Below are 23,559 nucleotides of genomic sequence, written 5' to 3'. Positions count from 1 at the left end.
AGAGATTAGCATAGGGTATGTGTTTTCTGATAGCTATATCCTGTGAGTTTCCCTCCATAGTTACATAGCTGAAAAGAGACTTGCGTCCATCAAGTTCAGCCTTCCTCACATATGTTTTTTGCTGTTGATCCAAAAGAAGGCACCACCTCCACTAGATACATGACGTTTGGGAGGTATAACTGTTTTAGTGTTTTCTGTCGATAATATTCTGTAATTAGGCCCATCATAATTGTCAGCACCAGGCCCAATGGGCTCTTAATCTGGCCCTGATGACCGATCTGCCCCAGTTGTCAGTCCGCCCCTGTACAAGACTGTTTTTTTCTAAAATATTTTAGTCTAAAATTGAGGGTTGTCTTATACACAGAATGTCACTGCAGGGGTAAAAAAATTTTTTTTTTGCTCGGGGCCCAAGTTAAGATGGTGCCTGCGCATTTCAGTGTGCCACGGCCCACACACATACCTGGCCTTCCTCCAGCCGATCCACTTCTGAATGCTGTGGCAAGGAGGAAGAGGCCCAAATATGCGTGGGAGCTGCAGGAAACATCAGAACTTACACCAATGGAGCTCCAAAGACATGCCACATCATAAAAGGAGCAGCCATATTAAAGTTTGCTCCAGCTCAAGAAGTTCTTGCTTTCTGATTTATATTTATGGTGGAGGAAATGGGGATCAGAGAGCAGAGGGAATACTGCTGTGATGTCCCAGCATGCCCTCACACCATCTGCTGTATTGTGGTAGCTGTAGTCTCCCAGCATGCACTATGGAGTCATTAACTTCACAGAGTACCGTAGCTCAGGGGAGGCATGAGAATCAGAAGTCACCTCTAAAATTTCAAAGTTGTTCTATTTGATGTTTAAAATATTGATTTCTTAATTTTGGACTAAAAAAATAGGAGTCGTCTTATACATGGGGGCAGGGCCGCCATCAGGTCATGACAACCATAATGGTAGTTATGGGCCCAGTGGTCCCGGGGGTGGGAGGGGGACCGGACAACTCTGGCAGTCCGAGCACCACATTCCTTATGTGCACATATATATAGCGAGAGTTGTAAATTGCAGAGAGGGGCCCAGCAGCACACTCTGTCTTCCCTTTCCAGATGCTCTCTGTCTAACTTTCCTGAGCCCTGCGGCCGTTGGAGCGTTGCCACTGGTTACCATGGCAACCCTCCGCACAGCATGCAGGCCGGTCTTGCGAGAGTTAGTCGGAGAGGAGCTGGAAAGGGAAGACAGTGTGCTCCTGGGATCCCCTCTGCAATTTACATCGGCTGGCTCCCTCCACAATGCGATCTCCCCCCTCCCTGGCAAGATAAGAAGCAGGGAGGGGGAATAAAATAAAAATATACACAAATAAATTTTAAAAAAAATACTCCTCCCCCCCCCTGTATTTTACACACACACACACACACTGCATCCTTACAAGCACACACTCTGCACTACACACACACACACACACACTACATTCACTATACACACTTTGCATTCACTACAATCACACTACATGCACTATGCACACTTTGCATTCACTACAATCGCACTACATTCACAACAAACACACTACATTCACTATCCACACTCTGCACTCACTACACTATACACACTCTGCAGTCACTATGCAAACACTACATCCACTACACAAACACACACTCTGCATTCACTATACACACATTTACTACTACTACACACACACTGCATCTAATGCATACAAACATTACACAAAACGTACAATCTGCATCCATGACACACATACCGCATATACTACACACATTCTACATCCACTATACAAACCACATTCAGTACATACACACTTCATCCTTGTGGGCGGACTCTAGGTCGGGCACCCAAGGGCCCAGATCTTGAGCTGATGGCAGCCCTGCATGGGGGCATCTTATACAAGGAAAAATACATTTAAGTTATTCAATAAATCCACTATCAAAAAATGTAGCCACATACTACAGGTGGTGATCATGATTATACTGGCTTACACAATTATTCTTTATTCATGTGTGTCTTTGCAATTTAGTTTATTTGATTTATTTGGAGTGGTAGGAGGATATATTAAAGAAGAAGCCATGCTGGGAAGCATATCTGAAATGTTATACAAGTATTTGAAAAAGAACAATTAGTCTATTTATTGCTTATTGTAGCCTTTGATGTGGCCGAGTGAGTGGGATTATAGCTGAATGTGCGTGTTTATGCTGTGATTATAAAGAAAAGGAGATACTCTTTGTACAATAAATTGTGCTAGTTTGTTCTAGTAGTTTGAGCATCTAACTATTAGACACGACAAGTAGCACATGATTCCAATTAGGCTCAATGTTCATGAAGATTCAGAAAGTAGAAATATAGAAACAAAGTATGCTGTGATTTCAACAGATTATAGAGAGGTTGACTGATGCTACTTATAAATGCAGACAGCCTGCCAGAAAAGTCCAGTATTTATAATATTTCCTTACCAGGAGGCTGGGAATACTTAAAACAATGTAGCTTGCACTGTGTTGCACATCTGTTTTCTTTCTACAAACTAAAAAGCAGGACTAGCAGAGATATTGTACAAGAAGTATACAACCTATTTGACGGCACTGCACTATAAAGGAAGCACCATTAAAAATAATTTATGGTTTTGTTAATAGCATTAAGGCAGCATCTGTTCCAGAGCATTACATTTATTTAATGCACAAAATGTGCTTTCCAAAGGAGCATTTAAATGCAAGCGTATTAGGGAAGCAAGTTATATCCTGCTGTAAGGAGGGGAAAATAAATGTTCTCCCCCCCCCCCCCCCCATATTTTATTTTTTTTTCATTCTTTAAGTTATGAATGACATGCAATAAACTATGACAGGAATGGTATAACGTCTTACTTTCACATAAAGTATCCAATCGACATAATGGTAAGGCAATTGACCGATGATAAAACACATGGAGTACCAGTAGGGTGCATCGCATCAACCATTAAATATGAAGTTTGCAAGCTATCAGTCACAATTCTTGGTAGTAAATATCCCCCAAGACATAGGGGAGAGAAAAAGAGAAGTAAAGAAAATAGAGAGTTTAAGAAAGTATAGAGTGAGGAGGGTAAGGTGGGAGGTGTACGGTTTCAAGGTCCATCATTTTATGTGAGCCCGATGTATGGGGTTGGGAGGGGCATGGAAAGGGAGAGGGGTCATTAGAAAGCTAGTGTCAGCAGAAACCAGGATCCTACCTACGTTTGAAACTTTTCACATCATTTGTAATCATTAATTTCCAAAAGTTTTCCCATGGTTCCCAGACCTTCTGAAATGCCTTAGTGGCCCTCTCACCCTAGCCGTCAGGTCATCCATCAGGTGTATCTCTCTGACCCTGTTTATCACCCGGTAATGTTGGGAATACCCTGTTTTAGCCAGGTAAAAGCTACAGGCCTTTCGTGCAGCCAGGGTTTTTTTTTGTGAATACGTTGTTTGTTTGTTCCAGGTCCACCCTTCAGTAGATCTATACAAGGGTCTAGGTCTGGGGCTCTTGAGAACACTTGGATTAACAAATCCTTAAATTCCAGAATCGTATCATCAATGGGCACTCCAACCACATATGTATGTATGTATGTATGTATGTATGTCCCTTTCGTCCCGCATCCCCTGCAACACACATCCGTGGGGGATTTTTTCATTCTATATAGTTTTACAGGAGTTGTATACCAGCGGGACATCGTTTTGAAGGATTGCTCCTGAAGGATTACACAGATAGAGGTGGTGGTATTAGCCGCCAATATCTCCTGCCATTCAATGCCCTCCAGTTCCTCGCCTAAATATTGTTCCCATTGGTCCGTTTATGTTAGTCTACCCCATTCCCCAGTCTCCGAGCAGAGGTGGGCGTAAAGAAGCGTTATCAGGTCTTTAGGCATAATTTCAGTTATGCATAGACGTTCAAAGAACATCATTGTTTTATGCAGGGCCGCCATCAGGGCATGACAACCGCAACGGTTGTCATGGGCCCGGCGGTCCTGGGGGGCCCGGACTGCTCAGGTCGTCCGGGCCCCACATTCAGTGGGAACATACCGGGTCGCAGGGGGCCCTGCGACCCCGGTATGTTCCCACTGGGCCAGCCTCTTCTCCTGGGGGGCCCAGCAGCCGGTCACCACAGGGCCCCCCAGAGGCTGGCCCTGCTGACACCCGGCGCCGGCGGGCGCGCGAGGGAGCACTCTCCTCTGAGTGCTTCCTCTTCAGCTCCCTCGCGCACCGTACTGATGCTGGAGCCGGAAGATGACGTCATCTTCCGGCTCCGGCATCAGTATGCGGCGCGCGAGGGAGCTGAAGAGGAAGCACTCAGAGGAGAGTGCTCCCTCGCGCGCGCGCCGGGTCACCGGGTGTCAGGAAATTTGAGGGGGGAGGGGGGGGGGATTTGAATGAGTGGGGGGGAGAGGGAGGGAAGGGAGGAAATTTGAGTGGGTGGGGGTGGGGAATTTGAGTGGGTGGGGGTGGGGGGGGAATTTTAATGAGTGGGGGGGAGAGGGAAGGCAGGACATTTGAGGGAGGGGGGAGGGAGGAAATTTGAATGAGTGGGGGGAGAGGGAGGGAAGGGAGGAAATTTGAGGAGTGGGGGGGGAGAGGGAGGGAGGAAATTTGGGGGGAGAGGAAGGGAGGAAATTTGATGGGGGGAGAGGAAGGAAATTTGGGGGGGAAGAGGAAGGAAATTTGGGGGGGAAGAGGAAGGAAATTTGAGGGAGGGGAGGGAGAGGTAGGAATTTGAGGGGGGAGAGGAAGGGAGGAAATTTGAGGGAGGGGGAGAGGAATGGAGGAAATTTGAGGGAGGGGGAGAGGAATGGAGGGAATTTGAGGGAGGGGGGAGAGGAATGGAGGAAATTTGAGGGAGGGGGGAGAGGAAGGGAGGACATTTGAGGGAGGGGGGAGAGGAAGGGAGGACATTTGAGGGAGGGGGGAGAGGAAGGGAGGACATTTGAGGGAGGGGGAGAGGAAGGGAGGAAATTTGAGGGAGGGGGAGAGGAAGGGAGGACATTTGAGGGGGGGAGAGGAAGGGAGGACATTTGAGGGGGGAGAGGAAGGGAGGATATTTGAGGGGGGAGAGGAAGGGAGGAAATTTGAGGGGGGAGGAAGGAAATTTGAGGGAGGGGGGAGAGGAAGGAAATTTGAGGGAGGGGGGAGAGGAAGGAAATTTGAGGGAGGGGGGAGAGGAAGGAAATTTGAGGGGGGAGGGAGGAAGGAAATTGGAGGGGGGAGGGAGGAAGGAAATTGGAGGGGGGGAGAAGGAAGGAAATTGGAGGGGGGAGAAGGCAATGAGAGGGAGGGGGAGAAGGAAATGAGAGGGAGGGGGAGAAGGAAATGAGAGGGAGGGGGAGAAGAAGGAAATGAAGGAGGGGGAGAAGAAGGAAATGAGGGAGGGGGAGAAGAAGGAAATGAGAGGGAGGGGGAGAAGAAGGAAATGAGAGGGAGGGGGAGAAGAAGGAAATGAGAGGGAGGGGGAGAAGAAGGAAATGAGAGGGAGGGGGAGAAGAAGGAAATGAGAGGGAGGGGGAGAAGAAGGAAATTGGAGGGGGGGGAGAAGAAGGAAATTGACGGGGGTAGGGGGAGAGATTGACATCCATCACACACACACACACACACACAATGCACCCCTTGCACACAGAAAAACACAATGCATTACACACAGACACACATACACAAGCAATGCATCCCTTACACACAGCAACACACAATGCACCCCTTCCACACACTCAGTGCATCCCTTACAGACACACACACTGCATCCCATACATACACAAACTCACCTTGCAGCCCTTACACATACAAACACAGATTCACACAATGCATTCCTTACACACATCAGGACATCCCCCCCCCCCCCCCCACACACACACACACCCCTGTGAACAAACTCATTGGTGGAACATGAAGGTGGATCCTGGGACCCAGACCTTGAGCTGTGTAAAGGGCCCTCAAAAAATGGAGCTGCTTCTCGTTCTCCCAGAACATTGATTTTTGTGACCACAGTTACAAACCGCCTCCAGAGAGCCTGTTCTACACCAGACCAGTGGAGCCAGACGGCAGCTGAAGCCCATCATCATCCTCATCTGGTTGTAAGTAGGCAATCTAGTATATTATTTGTGGCACTAATCTCTAATTTACCTCACATTAAAGGGACACTATAGTCCCCAGAACCACTGCAGCTTAATGTAGTGGTTCTGGTGTCTATAGCCTGTCCCTGCAGGCCTTTTATTGTAAACACGGCGGCACTGCAGCACTGTGTTAGTTAACATGGCAGATCATATGGGTGGGGCACTGTGATGTCACATGGGGGGGCGGCAAACTTTACTTTTGCCTACGGCGGCAAAAATCCTTGCACCGGCCCTGCAGACACTGCATCCCTGTGGGCGGACTCGGGGGGGGGGACTCGGGTGCAGGCGCCGGGGGGCCCAGACCTTGAGCTGTGTCAGGGGCCCCAAAATTTCTGATGGCAGCCCTGGTTTTATGTGCCGCTTCTTTGATGTGGGATCAATCCCTAATCTGTAGATATCTAAAAAAAAGTCAGAAGGCGTAAGATGTCTCCTTTGTTTAAGGTCATCAAAAGTAATGACCTCCGTGGAATAGGTGACATATCCGTTGTAATCATACCTAGCGTCATACCTGGGGTAAATGCCCTGTTGCGGAGATAAGGCATGAGGGGAGATGTGGCTGACGCTAATCCATACCTTTGTGTGGATGAATCCCATAATCTCAGAGAATTGAGTATTGTCAGGCAAGTAACTAATCAGGGGTCTATGTTCTTTAGGTACCCACATGATGAGTTGAGTTAAGTCTGCTCCCAACATAAGGGATTCTAAGTCCACCCATTTCCTCTCGTCTGGGGGAAGAGTGTCGCATCACTACTTGCGTTAGTTGAGCTGCTAAATAATAGAAATATAGGTTAGGTAAACCAAGCCCACCTCACGTTTTCGGTCGGTACAAGATATGTCTTGATAGCCTGTGCTGTTTATGTTGCCAAATAAAAGCCCCGATTGCTTGTTGTAAGGGTAATAGTTGTGCCCTAGTGAGATGTAAAGGTAGGGTCTGGAACAAAAAGAGGATTCTCAGGATATTCATTTTAACTGAGTGAATTCGTCCTATCCACGATCCGGTTTTATCAGTCCCCTTTTCCATATCCCTGGATCAGTAGTTTTATCATGAGCACGTAATTATGGTTGTAAAGTTTCTCTGGGTCCGCTGTTAGTTGGATCCCCAGGTACTTAAGTGAGTGTTGTTCTATGCATCTGTTATATGTATGCCTTATTAGTGCCATGCCCACCGCAGACATTCCGATAGAGAGATCGGTATTTCATATGGAAGTGATATTAGAGCGTCTCTGTTGGGGCTTAAGGGTCCTAGCAAGAAGGGTGTCCATTTTATTTGCTTTATCGTAAAAGGTCAGTTTGGACCAAGTTATAGACTTAGCGGTGTCATCTAGGAGTAGTTCTCTTATTAAAGTACCGTACTGCTTCTAGACGTCGTAGAGTCCCTTCCTCAGGGCGAAGTTGATGTGTTTGTTCTAGAAACATAGAAACATAGAAACATAGAATGTGACGGCAGATAAGAACCATTCGGCCCATCTAGTCTGCCCAGTTTTCTAAATACTTTCATTAGTCCCTGGCCTTATCTTATAGTTAGGATAGCCTTATGCCTATCCCACGCATGCTTAAACTCCTTTACTGTGTTAACCTCTACCACTTCAGCTGGAAGGCTATTCCATGCATCCACTACCCTCTCAGTAAAGTAATACTTCCTGATATTATTTTTAAACCTTTGTCCCTCTAATTTAAGACTATGTCCTCTTGTTGTGGTAGTTTTTCTTCTTTTAAATATAGTCTCCTCCTTTACTGTGTTGATTCCCTTTATGTATTTAAATGTTTCTATCATATCCCCCCTGTCTCGTCTTTCCTCCATGCTATACATGTTAAGATCCTTTAACCTTTCCTGGTAAGTTTTATCCTGCAATCCATGAACCAGTTTAGTAGCCCTTCTTTGAACTCTCTCTAAGGTATCAATATCCTTCTGAAGATAGGGTCTCCAGTACTGTGTACAGTACTCCAAGTGAGGTCTCACCAGTGTTCTGTACAATGGCATGAGCACTTCCCTCTTTCTACTGCTAATACCTCTCCCTATACAACCAAGCATTCTGCTAGCATTTCCTGCTGCTCTATTACATTGTCTGCCTACCTTTAAGTCATCAGAAATAATCACCCCTAAATCCCTTTCCTCAGATGTTGAGGTTAGGACTCTATCAAATATTCTGTACTCTGCCCTTGGGTTTTTACGTCCAAGATGCATTATCTTGCACTTATCCACATTAAATGTCAGTTGCCACAACTCTGACCATTTTTCTAGTCTACCTAAATCATTTTCCATTTGGCTTATCCCTCCTGGAACATCAACCCTGTTACATATCTTAGTATCATCCGCAAAAAGACACACCTTACCATCAAGACCTTCTGCAATATCACTAATAAAAATATTAAAGAGAATGGGTCCAAGTACAGATCCCTGAGGTACCCCACTGGTGACAAGCCCAAGCTTCGAATATACTCCATTGACTACAACCCTCTGTTGCCTGTCACTCAGCCACTGCCTTACCCATTCAACAATATTGGAATCCAAACTCAAAGATTGTAGTTTGTTGATAAGCCTTCTATGTGCAACAGTGTCAAAAGCCTTACTGAAATCGAGGTAAGCAATGTCTACTGCACCACCCTGATCTATAATTTTAGTTACCCAATCAAAAAAATCAATAAGATTAGTTTGGCATGATCTCCCTGAAGTAAACCCATGTTGTCTCTGATCTTGAAATCCATGTGTTTTTAGATGTTCAACAATCCTATCCTTTAACATGGTTTCCATCACTTTCCCCACTACTGAAGTTAGGCTTACTGGCCTATAGTTGCCCGACTCCTCCCTATTACCTTTCTTGTGAATGGGCACAACATTCGCTAACTTCCAATCTTCTGGGACTACTCCTGTTATCAATGATTGGTTAAATAAATCTGTTAATGGTTTTGCTAGTACACCACTAAGCTCTTTTAATAGCTTTGGGTGTATTCCATCAGGTCCCATTGACTTATTTGTCTTTACTTTTGACAGTTGAAATAGAACCTCTTCCTCTGTAAACTCACGTGTAATAAATGACTCATTTATCCTTTTTCTTAACTGAGGTCCCTTTCCTTCATTTTCATCTGTAAATACCGAACAAAAATATTCATTGAGGCAGTCAGCTAGACCTTTATCCTCATCTACATACCTTCCTTCTTTTGTTTTTAATCTAACTAATCCTTGTTTTACTTTTCTTTTCTCATTTATGTATCTAAAAAAGGTTTTGTCCCCCTTTTTTACTGACTGTGCTATTTTCTCTTCTGTGTGTGATTTGGAAGCTCTTATAACTTGCTTAGCCTCTTTCTGCCTAATCTTATAGGTCATTCTGTCTTCCTCACTCTGGGTTTTTTTATAATTACTAAATGCTAACTTTTTGTTTTTTACTATTTTGGCTACATCTGTGGAGTACCACAGTGGTTTCTTGAATTTTTTGCTTTTACTGACAAGCCTAATGCAATTTTCTGTTGCCTTCAGTAGTGCAACTTTTAAATAATCCCATTTCTTTTGGACTCCATTTAAATTGCTCCAGTCTGATAATGACTCCTTTACACATATTCTAATTTTGGAAAAGTCTGTTTTTCTAAAGTCTAAAACTTTTGTTTTTGTGTGGTGTGACTCAGTCACTGTTCTTATATTAAACCACACTGACTGATGATCACTGGATCCTAAACTTTCACCTACAGTAATATCTGATACCAAATCTCCATTTGTTAACACTAAATCTAGTATGGCCTCTTTACGAGTTGGCTCCTCAACGACTTGTTTTAGAGACAATCCCAGTAGGGAGTTTAGAATATGTGTGCTCCTGGCACAAGTAGCTATTTTTGTTTTCCAATTTATATCAGGAAGATTAAAGTCACCCATGATGATAACTTCCCCCTTCATTGTCATTTTAGCTATTTCTTCAACTAGTAGATTATCTAACTCTTCAATTTGTCCTGGGGGCCTATAAATCACACCTACACGAGTTACTGTGTGATTACCAAATTCTAACGTAACCCAAACTGACTCTATGTTCGCCTCACTAACCTTTATTAGGCTAGATTTTATGCTATTCTTTACATACAGGGCCACCCCTCCCCCTTTCTTGCCTTCCCTGTCTTTTCTATATAAAGAGTACCCTGGTATTGCTATGTCCCAGTCATTTTTCTCATTATACCATGTCTCAGTAACAGCGACTAAATCTACACTATCAGTTGCCATTATTGCCACAAGTTCATGGATCTTATTCCCTAAACTGCGAGCATTTGTAGACATGACTCTAAGCTTATCATTTTTTAACACACTTGCTACAGGCACCTTCTGTCCTTGTTTTGGGGGACAATTGGATTGATGTTTTATCACCCTTTTGCCCCCCCCTCCTAGTTTAAATACATCCTAGCAAAACCTCTGAACTGCTCACTGAGAACATTTGTTCCCTTTTGAGAAAGATGCAAACCATCTTTTTTGTACAGTTTATTTCCATTCCAAACAGAGCTACCATGAGCAATAAAGCCAAATCCTTGCTCCCGACACCATTCACCAAGCCACAAGTTAAAGTCCCTAATACGCATCCGCCTGTCATTCTGAGTGTTATGCACAGGCAGAACTTCAGAGAATGACAATGTGGAAGCAACCTGCCGTATATCATTGGCAAAAACACTAAAAACTTCCTTAACCTCTGAAACCTCATTGCAAGCCAAGTCATTTGTCCCTAAATGGACAAGTACATCCAATTCCCCTTCCTGCTTTGCTTGCTTAACAATATTACCGATACGTCTCCTGTCTCTGTGAGCAGTAGCTCCGGGAAGACACCTCACAAGACCACCATTGTCCATCTCCACACCTCTTATGATGGAATCCCCCACCAACAACTGCTTTCTATTAGGCCTCACCAAGCCTCTCTGCACAACACCACTAGCCTCAGTGCCTCTCTGCACAACACCACTAGCCTCAATGCCTCTCTTCACAACACCACTAGCCTCAGTGCCTCTCTTCACAACACCACTAGCCTCAGTGCCTCTCTTCACAACACCACTAGCCTCAGTGCCTCTCTTCACAACACCACTAGCCTCAGTGCCTCTCTGCACAACACCACTAGCCTCAGTGCCTCTCTGCACAACACCACTAGCCTCAGTGCCTCTCTGCACAACACCACTAGCCTCAGTGCCTCTCTGCACAACTCCACTAGCCTCAGTGCCTCTCTGCACAACACCACTAGCCTCAGTGCCTCTCTGCACAACACCACTAGCCTCAGTGCCTCTCTGCACAACACCACTAGCCTCAGTGCCTCTCTGCACAACACCACTAGCCTCAGTGCCTCTCTCCACGACACCACTACACTCTGAAAGTGCAGAAAATGAATTATGTAGAGCAACAGACTGTGCAATATGCCTTTTATCCACAACTCCAAGTCTACCAGATCCTACAGTAATCCATCTGCCATTCCTAGTATGTCTCTGCGGCAGTGGCTTTGCAGCAGTTCCAGCCTGAGTTTGTTTACCAGATAATTTACAAATCTCAGACTTCAAAAATACAATCTCCTGCCGCAAAATAGAGAACTGTCTACAGATTAGACAACAACCAAACCTCCAAAAAGTGGAACGTGAAACAAATGCAAAGCAACTATTACACTGAACTAAGTCTGCCATTCCAATGAGTTGAATAATTTAAATCAAACAAACCTTAACTTTTTATTTATCCTCCTGAATACCTTGGATTACCTCCAGCTTATCTCCAGAATATCTCCAACCACACACACACTTAGAAGCAACACTTAGATGAAGCAACCAAGCTCTATTAGCCAAGCTAATGACAACTACCCTTATATACTCCTAAAATCACCACCCACTAGGAATGTTTAACACCTGGGTAGGCCTCTGCTTATTAGCAAACAATAGCTAATTTAAATAGCAATCAATAGCAAGTAGCTACCTAATCCAATCAAATGCCTTATAATTACCAACAGGAAATCAAACCTTGTGCAGTCAGTAACCTTTTCCTACAGATGAATCTTATCTGTAACAGTAAAAAAGAACTCTTAGCACAGCTCTTAGACAGTTGAAGCTTCTGTAAAACTCTCCAGAATATCTCCAACCACACACACACTTAGAAGCAACACTTAGATGAAGCAACCAAGCTCTATTAGCCAAGCTAATGACAACTACCCTTATATACTCCTAAAATCACCACCCACTAGGAATGTTTAACACCTGGGTAGGCCTCTGCTTATTAGCAAACAATAGCTAATTTAAATAGCAATCAATAGCAAGTAGCTACCTAATCCAATCAAATGCCTTATAATTACCAACAGGAAATCAAACCTTGTGCAGTCAGTAACCTTTTCCTACAGATGAATCTTATCTGTAACAGTAAAAAAGAACTCTTAGCACAGCTCTTAGACAGTTGAAGCTTCTGTAAAACTCTCCAGAATATCTCCAACCACACACACACTTAGAAGCAACACTTAGATGAAGCAACCAAGCTCTATTAGCCAAGCTAATGACAACTACCCTCCCTTATATACTCCTAAAATCACCACCCACTAGGAATGTTTAACACCTGGGTAGGCCTCTGCTTATTAGCAAACAATAGCTAATTTAAATAGCAATCAATAGCAAGTAGCTACCTAATCCAATCAAATGCCTTATAATTACCAACAGGAAATCAAACCTTGTGCAGTCAGTAACCTTTTCCTACAGATGAATCTTACCTGTAACAGTAAAAAAGAACTCTTAGCACAGCTCTTAGACAGTTGAAGCTTCTGTAAAACTCTCCAGAATATCTCCAACCACACACACACTTAGAAGCAACACTTAGAGGAAGCAACCAAGCTCTATTAGCCAAGCTAATGACAACTACCCTTATATACTCCTAAAATCACCACCCACTAGGAATGTTTAACACCTGGGTAGGCCTCTGCTTATTAGCAAACAATAGCTAATTTAAATAGCAATCAATAGCAAGTAGCTACCTAATCCAATCAAATGCCTTATAATTACCAACAGGAAATCAAACCTTGTGCAGTCAGTAACCTTTTCCTACAGATGAATCTTATCTGTAACAGTAAAAAAGAACTCTTAGCACAGCTCTTAGACAGTTGAAGCTTCTGTAAAACTCTCCAGAATATCTCCAACCACACACACACTTAGAAGCAACACTTAGATGAAGCAACCAAGCTCTATTAGCCAAGCTAATGACAACTACCCTTATATACTCCTAAAATCACCACCCACTAGGAATGTTTAACACCTGGGTAGGCCTCTGCTTGTTAGCAAACAATAGCTAATTTAAATAGCAATCAATAGCAAGTAGCTACCTAATCCAATCAAATGCCTTATAATTACCAACAGGAAATCAAACCTTGTGCAGTCAGTAACCTTTTCCTACAGATGAATCTTACCTGTAACAGTAAAAAAGAACTCTTAGCACAGCTCTTAGACAGTTGAAGCTTCTGTAAAACTCTCCAGAATATCTCCAACCACACACACACTTAGAAGCAACACTTAGAGGAAGCAACCAAGCTCTATTAGCCAAGCTAATGACAACTACCCTCCCTTATATACTCCTAAAATCACCACCCACTAGGAATGTTTAACACCTGGGTAGGCCTCTGCTTATTAGCAAACAATAGCTAATTTAAATAGCAATCAATAGCAAGTAGCTACCTAATCCAATCAAATGCCTTATAATTACCAACAGGAAATCAAACCTTGTGCAGTCAGTAACCTTTTCCTACAGATGAATCTTACCTGTAACAGTAAAAAAGAACTCTTAGCACAGCTCTTAGACAGTTGAAGCTTCTGTAAAACTCTCCAGAATATCTCCAACCACACACACACTTAGAAGCAACACTTAGAGGAAGCAACCAAGCTCTATTAGCCAAGCTAATGACAACTACCCTTATATACTCCTAAAATCACCACCCACTAGGAATGTTTAACACCTGGGTAGGCCTCTGCTTATTAGCAAACAATAGCTAATTTAAATAGCAATCAATAGCAAGTAGCTACCTAATCCAATCAAATGCCTTATAATTACCAACAGGAAATCAAACCTTGTGCAGTCAGTAACCTTTTCCTACAGATGAATCTTACCTGTAACAGTAAAAAAGAACTCTTAGCACAGCTCTTAGACAGTTGAAGCTTCTGTAAAACTCTCCAGAATATCTCCAACCACACACACACTTAGAAGCAACACTTAGATGAAGCAACCAAGCTCTATTAGCCAAGCTAATGACAACTACCCTTATATACTCCTAAAATCACCACCCACTAGGAATGTTTAACACCTGGGTAGGCCTCTGCTTATTAGCAAACAATAGCTAATTTAAATAGCAATCAATAGCAAGTAGCTACCTAATCCAATCAAATGCCTTATAATTACCAACAGGAAATCAAACCTTGTGCAGTCAGTAACCTTTTCCTACAGATGAATCTTACCTGTAACAGTAAAAAAGAACTCTTAGCACAGCTCTTAGACAGTTGAAGCTTCTGTAAAACTCTCCAGAATATCTCCAACCACACACACACTTAGAAGCAACACTTAGATGAAGCAACCAAGCTCTATTAGCCAAGCTAATGACAACTACCCTCCCTTATATACTCCTAAAATCACCACCCACTAGGAATGTTTAACACCTGGGTAGGCCTCTGCTTATTAGCAAACAATAGCTAATTTAAATAGCAATCAATAGCAAGTAGCTACCTAATCCAATCAAATGCCTTATAATTACCAACAGGAAATCAAACCTTGTGCAGTCAGTAACCTTTTCCTACAGATGAATCTTACCTGTAACAGTAAAAAAGAACTCTTAGCACAGCTCTTAGACAGTTGAAGCTTCTGTAAAACTCTCCAGAATATCTCCAACCACACACACACTTAGAAGCAACACTTAGATGAAGCAACCAAGCTCTATTAGTTCTAAGTTCCGTCAGGAGTCTGTCTAACCTATGAAATTTAATTTTCTTTTTTGCAGTTGCTAGCTTGATGAGAGTACCCCTCACTACCATCTTGTGGGCTGCCCATATTGCATCTACTCTCAGGTCAGGGGTGTCGTTTGTATTAAAAAAAACTCCATTATTTCAGTATGGATCTGCTCCGTGAGCTCTGGGTCTCTTAAAGGAACACTATAGTCACCTAAATTACTTTAGCTAAATAAAGCAGTTTTAGTGTATAGATCATTCCCCTGCAATTTCACTGCTCAATTCACTGTCATTTAGGAGTTAAATCACTTTGTTTCTGTTTATGCAGCCCTAGCCACACCTCCCCTGGCTATGATTGACAGAGCCTGCATGAAAAAAAAAACTGGTTTCACTTTCAAACAGAAGTAATTTACCTTAAATAATTGTATCTCAATCTCTAAATTGAACTTTAATCACATACAGGAGGCTCTTGCAGGGTCTAGCAAGCTATTAACATAGCAGGGGATAAGAAAATCTTAATTAAACAGAACTTGCAATAAAGAAAGCCTAAATAGGGCTCTCTTTACAGGAAGTGTTTATGGAAGGCTGTGCAAGTCACATGCAGGGAAGTGTGACTAGGGTTCATAAACAAAGGGATTTAACTCCTAAATGGCAGAGGATTGAGCAGTGAGGCTGCAGGGGCATGTTCTATACACCAAAACTGCTTCATTAAGCTAACGTTGTTCAGGTGACTATAGTGTCACTTTAATAAGGATGCGTTAAGTTTCCATGTCCATGGAGATGATCCGCAGAGGTATCCTAGGGTAAGGGTCACCTCAGCATGACCCGACCATGCAATGGATCCAATCGACGATCCCGTAATTTGGGCTAAGCTACAATCATTAACCAAAAATAGGTCTATTCTGGAGTAAGTGCCATGTGGGGCTGAATAAAAAGTATAATCGTCACCTGGCTGAGGTGCCCTCCAGACGTCCACAAGCCCCATGGTGGTCACAAACCCCTGGAATAATTTGTCCTGCCCCCCCTCTCCGTTGAGATTTAGGTATACCCTTCTATCTACGGCGGGGCATGGCACTGCGTTGAAGTCCCCTCCCGCTAAGATCATACCTGCGGTAGAGCCTATATCTTGGCCGTTAAAACATTGCCAAACCCAGGATCTGGTTGATCCAACACTTATATATCACACAATTATTTGGTTGCAGGGAATGGTGAGCCTGCCATATCTATAGTAGGTGTTTTACTGGAGCATTAAACAAGACAGAGGGTGTTAGGCAAGTAACGAATAGTTATACAAAAATGGCCTAAAAATGAAAAAAAAAAAAAACTTGTAAGAGTGCGCCTTGAAATACGCAATAAACAACATACAAGAAAAAATCTATTTCGCTGAGATCCCCTATCCGTCTCCTGTCGGGAGGCCCCAACGCTCCCTCATTTGCTTCGGGAGCAGCGGTGAGGCAAAAGAGAGGTTACAGCAGTTGTAGTGTAGGTAACCCATAGGAGTTGAATGCAAATGCTACCAGAACTGTGTTCCGTTGCGGGTATGATAGAGCTCAGGGGAGCCTCCAGTGACACCAAGTCCACCACCAGGTAGGGAGTGGTTTGGGGCTGCATGTGGCCATTCCCGGGTGGTAAACAAGAGGCCTTTCCCATATCCCCCCAACAGCTCTATTCCCCGAGCCATCTGAGCATCCCTCTTGGCTGTTGGCCTCCAGCTAGCTGGCATTTGCCTCCCAATTGACCCTGTGTCAAAAATAAGCGCAGTGGAGGGCCCACTCCCGTTCCCCCATCCACCCCAACAGTCCCAGTACCAACCCCCGTGAGCGGTGACTGGTGAAAAAGTCCCCTGGGTATTTGTACCCATTCCCAATTACAGCCATACCATACCCTTTGGAGAGGTCCGTGTGCCCGTGTTCCAACCTCATGCCACTCGTTCGGTAGGAAGCTCAGGTCCTCTGATGTTACAGGAACAGTAGGCAAATTGAGCGGGGAAGTACGGCCAAGGTCTCGGAAGAAGCGCTGCGGGTCCCTGCTAGGCGACAGAACATGGACCCAGCCATCACGAAATGCCAGCAATTTGAAGGGAAAGCCCCAGGCATAGCAAAGACCAGCCTAGCTTAAGGCCTCGGTTATCGGCTTCCATTCACGGTGGCTCTGGAGGGTGCTGGGTGCCAGGTCCTGGTATAGGGTAAGTTCAGCTCCTTCATACTTAATTTGTCCTTCCCTGCTCTTCCGAAGCAGGGCCTCTTTCATTTGAAAGTGTAAAAATCTAATTACTTCATCCCTTGGAGAGTTGGCGTCGGGCCTCCTTGCATGGAGAGCTCTATGCGCCCTCTCGATATGCCGCAATACGTAATATTTTAAAATACACTTTATTAAAATAGTTTCCAAAATAGTAAAATCATCACTGGGAAAAATATATTTTTTTTACAGGTTCTAACATTTTGAAAAAAAATAAAAATATTTATCCAAAAACATTAAATAATTGAAAAGCTTATCCAAAAGTATTAAATCAAGGCCTATGTACGTAGATTATAACAGCAGAAGTACATTCATTTTAAGATTGTTACACTCAATCCATTCAATTCATAATGCGTCTGCCCCTAATGATTTCATGCCTGCATTCCCATGGTTTTGTTTATAGTTGTTTTATCTTCTTATCTACACTTCCAAAATCACAAAAAGTATTTTTGTTGTTATAAGTAAAGTGTCAGCAACTTGAAGTCAAATGGTGGAGGACACAGTAAATCTGGCCAAATCCAAGGCAAAAAAAAATTAAAAATAAAATATACATTTTTTTTTCAGTTTGACTTTTTCAGCATAATATTTTACCATCTGCTATTTTTAAGCCGAAGCAGCATTGAACATATGGACATGCTTTATTTCCAGCAGATGCGGTCTACTTAGACGTTATAATAATAGTCTCTCTGTAAAATAAATCATTTACATTCAAAACCTGGCTAGTTACAGCATTTCTGATCTGGTTCTGCAGCCTGTAATTTCAAAACTCTGAATGGCATTATTATTTTATGGCAAGTTTACAGACAGGGAACTTTAAATGTGAAAGCTCCAGCATCAACATTTATTTGGCTGATCGAGCAGGCCTCACCCCACCTCGTTCCTTTGCATTTTAAACAAACACAGCACCAACATTTTGAGGACATCATAAGAACATTATTTATTATCTAGGATTAATTTTGAATCATATATATATATATATATATATATACACACACACACACTATATAAATGGTGTTCACCACTTTGGATAACAAAAATATATCAGAGAAACACTAACCTTCCATAATATAATGCCTTAACCAGATTCAACAGGCTTTTGGACACTGATAATCCTCAGGTTTTTGTTAAAACTATTGAAACTATTGAAAACAATTTACCGTATATACTAGAGTATAAGACAAGTTTTTCGGGACATTTTTTGTGCTGAAAAACCCCTACTCGTCTTATACTCGAGTCAATATCTGTATTATGGCAACTTAAATTGGCATAATACAGACCAGGACCGCCGGGTTCATTACAAGTCCGGCGGTCCTGTTGGGGGCTGGCAGGAAGCATTTACTTACCTTTCCTGCAGCTCCCTTCTCCTCCGTGCCGTTCAGCTCCAGTGTAAGTCTCGCGAGAGCCGTGGCGTCAGAGCGTTGCCACGGTTTACCGTGGCAACGCTCCGCGCGGCACTCAGACCGCGAGACTTACAGTGGGAGCTGACCGGCACGGAGGAGAAGGGAGCTGACAGGAGCTGCAGGAAAGGTAAGTAACAGCTCGCTGCCAGCCCCCCCTCCTGCACAATACACACCACTGAACCACCAAGGAATGATATAGCCCCCCTCCCTGACCAGCTAACAAGCAGGGAGCGGGGATGTAAAAATAAAATAAACATTTTAATAATAATGTGAACATTTTAATATTAAAATAAAATAAAAATGTAATAATATTTAAAACAAATTTTATATTATAATAATAATAATAAAATAATAAAAATGCCCCCCCCCCCCCCACCAAGCTTACACACTCTGCATCACATACACAAACCACACTCTGCATTCATTATATACACACACTGTAAATAAATATTCAATTAATATAATTTTTGGGGGATCTAATTTTATTTAGAAATTTACCAGTAGCTGCTGCATTTCACAACCTAGTCTTATACTCGAGTCAATAAGGTTGACCAGTTTTTTGGGGTAAAATTAGGGGCCTCGACTTATATTCGAGTATATACGGTAACAAAAACTGGTTGGACTTTACCCATAACTTCGAGGCACTACATCGTGTTAATTTTGGCAGCAAATTTCAATCCAGTTTTAGTTATAGTCTTTTGACTAAAAGCCGTTCTAGTCGTATTTTAGTAATCTGAATTGGTTTAGTCAACTAAATCTCCAGTGGATTTTAGTCAACATAACTAAAATCTAATGGGTTTAGTTAAAGCCTCTGTCTCTTTTGCCCCTTTCCCCGCCCCTCTCGGTCTCTTTGTGTCCACCAGCCCCTCTAGGTGTCTCTCTCCCAAGCCCTGGTCTGTCTCTTTTGCTCCTTTAACAGCCCCTCGGCGCAGTGTCATATTTTAGGCATCTGAATTGTTTTAGTTAACTAAATTTTGACTAAAATTGTTAGTCGGCAAAAGTAGCACTGGCACCACATCGTTACGTTGTAATTGTCATGGTGGTTGTAGTGTTTGTTTATGGATGTCAAGAGAGAGCCCTGTTTAACAATACTGCTAGTTTCAATGACATATTGTAGTTGAATGCCTCACAAATGTGCAATGTAAAGATTGAATATTATACTGTGTATACCTCTTGGTTAATTTTTGGTACTCAGGTTTACTAAAGTAAGGAAACCGTTGCTATGGCACCAGGGAAGAAGGACCATTCTGTAAAGTCATCTGGGCATAAACTTTTTAGTAAAAATGTCAATCACAACCAAATGTCTGTCACACACAACATGGGATTCCACATCTGTAATCAGAATATAGAATGACCAGACTATGTTGAAAGTAAAATCAGAACAGCTATAGAACAAAAATGGCAATCACACTTTCGTCTACAACAATAAAACATTGATCCTTTCCTCTGTAAAATCACAGAAGTAGCTGAGCTTAAAGCTATGTAAGAAGCAGTAAAACATCCATTAAATAATAGTGGGTAATCCTAATTAAAGATGATTTTATACGGTTCATCACTGCCCACCTCAAAATATCTGTTCCAATTTGAGACATATACAATGTGTATGATAGTCTGCATTTCCTTTTTTAAATAAAACAGTACTATGCAAGTGTAGATTAATGTGAATAATTTCTGGGGAGGTTAATGGAAGGCAGTGAATCACTCTTCAGTCAAAGAGAATTATTATTTATTTTTTGATATACCACATTCAGTATTAGGGTATATATTAAAAGGAAAATGTAATAAATGTGTTTCTGGACCCATCGGTGAGATTACTCAGCTAATACAATAAACATATTTATCTGAAAGATAATGACAGTTTAAAGGTACTGGAAGTTGTAAAACAAATTAAGTCTGATGTTTTATTCAAAACGCTATTTATTGTAATCACTTGGATTGCTATCATTTAGCACAATAATTTATCTGTTGGTAATAAAAAAAGTTTTATGCTCTGCTGTTAGGATACATGTGTCTCTTTTGACAAAACTTATCTCTGAAAATATCCACTATTCGATACACAGGTGGTTCAATTGCATATAAATGTATGCTTTAACAGTAGATTCAATTATTTTACCTGTATTTGGCTTTCAAGATTAAACATAATTGATCTTCACATCTCTATTTTTACACAGTAACATCAAATTAAGAAAGAAAAATAACGTTATTTCACCTTTATCTGGATGATTTAAAATCATTATTTTCCGATGGGCAGCCCGAATTTTGGACTTTGCAGCAGATGGACTGTAAAAGTAAAGTTTACAATAAACTGCATCAACTATATGGTGTAAATTACATTTCATAGTTAGGTGAAGCAGAAAAAGTGTGACTTTTGCCATCTTGTGGCCAGGACAAAGAACTACATTCTAGCCCAATACAGCTTAAGAAAAAAAAAAAAATAAAAAAAAAATAAAAAAAAAAAAAAAGCCACCCTAATATATTAACTGCAAACAACATCCTAGGAATACGATTTTGTGACAAAACAGCTGCTAAATAATAGTACTACGAATAAAAATGCAGGTGGATAAAAACAATGATAAAATACCAGAAGGAATCTGACATCTACAAAATAGTATTTTTTAAAATTATTTTTAAAGAACAAAACATAACTGAGCTCACATGGTAATTTTATAGTCTGGGGGTAAAAAAACTAGGAAAATAACTAAAAAGGGAACATTTGCAGCGGCACTAAGCAATTCATGGCAAACTGGATGATTGTGGTCTGCTTGCTCAGATTGATAACTCAATGAGGCTAATGCTAACACTTATTAAATATGAAAGATGTTATTAAATGTGCTAACAAGAAATGACAGGTTTTAGCTAATGGTTTTGAATTGTTACACGCACAGAGAAGATATAGTTATCTTTAGAATGAACACTTTGACAAGGGATAAAATGTATATCAAAGTAAAAGGAGGTCAGTCATTGTGGCAGTTAATTCATTTAATAAGGTCAGCTACAGATGCTCCCCATTTCAGTTGGCTGTCTTTCTAACTGTCAACAAATCAGAATAAATTCTAGCAAATTACATATTATTCTGAGAGAATGTCCATTTCATAATAAAAAAGGAAGACGCAATAGACGTACAAGGTTGTACACCTACCTGACACCTAAAATAAGGCTTGCTTCTCTCCTACTCATTTTCTGCTCAAATCCTCCTTTGTAATAATATGAAAGGCTCTGGAAAATAAAGAAAACAAGTTGTAGAGGGAAAAAAAAAAAAAAATCACAGCAATATCACACTTTGGAACATGACCAGAAGCTGAACCTAGGAATTAGAATGAAAGCTCGCACAGCTATGTTTTTTTTTTTATAAAATAGAGAAATTCACACTTACTGGAGTTGAAATTTTTTTGGCATTTTCTACAATAACTTGTCCCAAAGGTTTCCATAATTGGAATGCGAAGCGACCTAAAAAACAAAAAAAAAAAACATTTTACACTTTCTCGAGATTTACGGACTTTTAAAAAATTAAGGTGCTTTTTTCACATTAAGACTTGCTCAATATTCGGTATCTCTACAGATTAACTCCCGCATGGATTGGGAGGCATGCTACCAGCTAATACATGGCTATCCTATGACCCATTCATGTGTAATTTATGAGGTTTAAACCTCCGTGTGGCGCATTTCTGCTCTCCTTGATAAGATGATCATTTCAGCACATAGTATGTCATTGTATGGATGTGGGGCTTTAGGAGAAGCAGTTGTGATCAGCAAGGTAATCCTTATTTCCTGGAGGTACAGAGAAAAATCTGTGCATCTCCACCCTCATCCCTGGGCAGTATATATTAGTAGAGACTATAGTGGTGTGAGGCAGTGTAGTAACATAAGGAAATATCTCTTCATAAAAAGTACATGCCCAGACACCAAACAGCATTTCCACTCTGCATACATGCACCAATAATGCTTTCAAATGGATCAGACAAAACAATGTGACAATTAAAGAATATACAGAGTACGATAGCAATTGTAACATCCTGGAATAGCACTACGTTAGTAAAGTACATTAGGCATTCCCTGAAGGATTTTACATCTAGAAACATATGTCAAAAAAAAAAAAAAAAAAGACATTCTAGAAATTCCCAATGCACACATTGATGTCTATCAGACAGAATGAAAAAGTGTAGACGTTAACATACTAATATAGCATAATTCAACTGCAAAAAGTACTTGACTCCCATCAAACCCCCAAAGTAGCGCCTATCACTGGGTATTATATTAGAGAATATTGGTATAGATTTGATCTGTAACACTACCACAGATGGGAGCATTACACTAGAGAATGTGCATTCAGTTTTAGTCAAATCTGATCATAAGTCTCTTATTCCTTTTGCATATTCACCAGGAGTTTGGGATAAGACGCATTTTGTCTTTCTTTGCTATGCACGGTTTGGGCTTTTTTTTGGTAAATGTTTCTAAAGCATAGGATGCATAACTTACTCATAAACATAAGACAAAATTGGAAATATGTGCATTGGTGGTTTTTATAATGATATGTTATTTTTCATTTGTCCTTTATAGATGTATTGGCATAAAAAATATGTACCGTATATACTCGAGAATAAGCAGAGGTTTTTCAGCACAATTTTTGTGCTGAAAAACCCCAACTCGACTTATACTCGAGTCAATTGTCTGTATTATGGCAATTTACATTGCCATAATACAGACTGGGGTCTGTGGGGGCTGCAGAGCGTTTACTTACCTCTCCTGCAGCTCCTGTCAGCTCCCTCCTCCTCCGCGCCGGTCCGTTCAGCACCTCTGTCAGCTCCCACTGTAGGTCTCGCGAGAGCCGCGGGGTCATAGTGCGGCCGCGAGACTTACACTGTGAGCTGACAGAGGAGCTGACCGGACCGGCGCGGAGGAGGGGGGAGCTGACAGG

The 23,559-nt window shown here is 41.8% G+C and overlaps 1 protein-coding gene across 1 annotated transcript in view; it reads right to left on the bottom strand.

Moving 5' to 3' along the window:
* DNAJC15 (DnaJ heat shock protein family (Hsp40) member C15) overlaps positions 1-23,559 on the bottom strand; it is a 73,443-nt gene that overhangs the window by 27,132 nt on the left and 22,752 nt on the right. The window contains exons 4-6 of the mRNA XM_063444707.1: positions 22,018-22,091; positions 21,784-21,860; positions 20,854-20,924 (exon numbers count right to left, since the gene is read on the bottom strand). Of these exons, the coding sequence (XP_063300777.1) occupies positions 20,854-20,924; positions 21,784-21,860; positions 22,018-22,091 (222 nt within the window). The remainder of the gene's footprint in view (positions 1-20,853; positions 20,925-21,783; positions 21,861-22,017; positions 22,092-23,559) is intronic.

The sequence above is a fragment of the Pelobates fuscus genome, chromosome 1 (assembly GCF_036172605.1).
Source record: "Pelobates fuscus isolate aPelFus1 chromosome 1, aPelFus1.pri, whole genome shotgun sequence".
Classification (NCBI taxonomy): domain Eukaryota; kingdom Metazoa; phylum Chordata; class Amphibia; order Anura; family Pelobatidae; genus Pelobates; species Pelobates fuscus.
The sequence above is the reverse complement of the archived record's forward strand: the minus strand, read 5'-3'. Positions and strand labels throughout refer to the sequence as shown.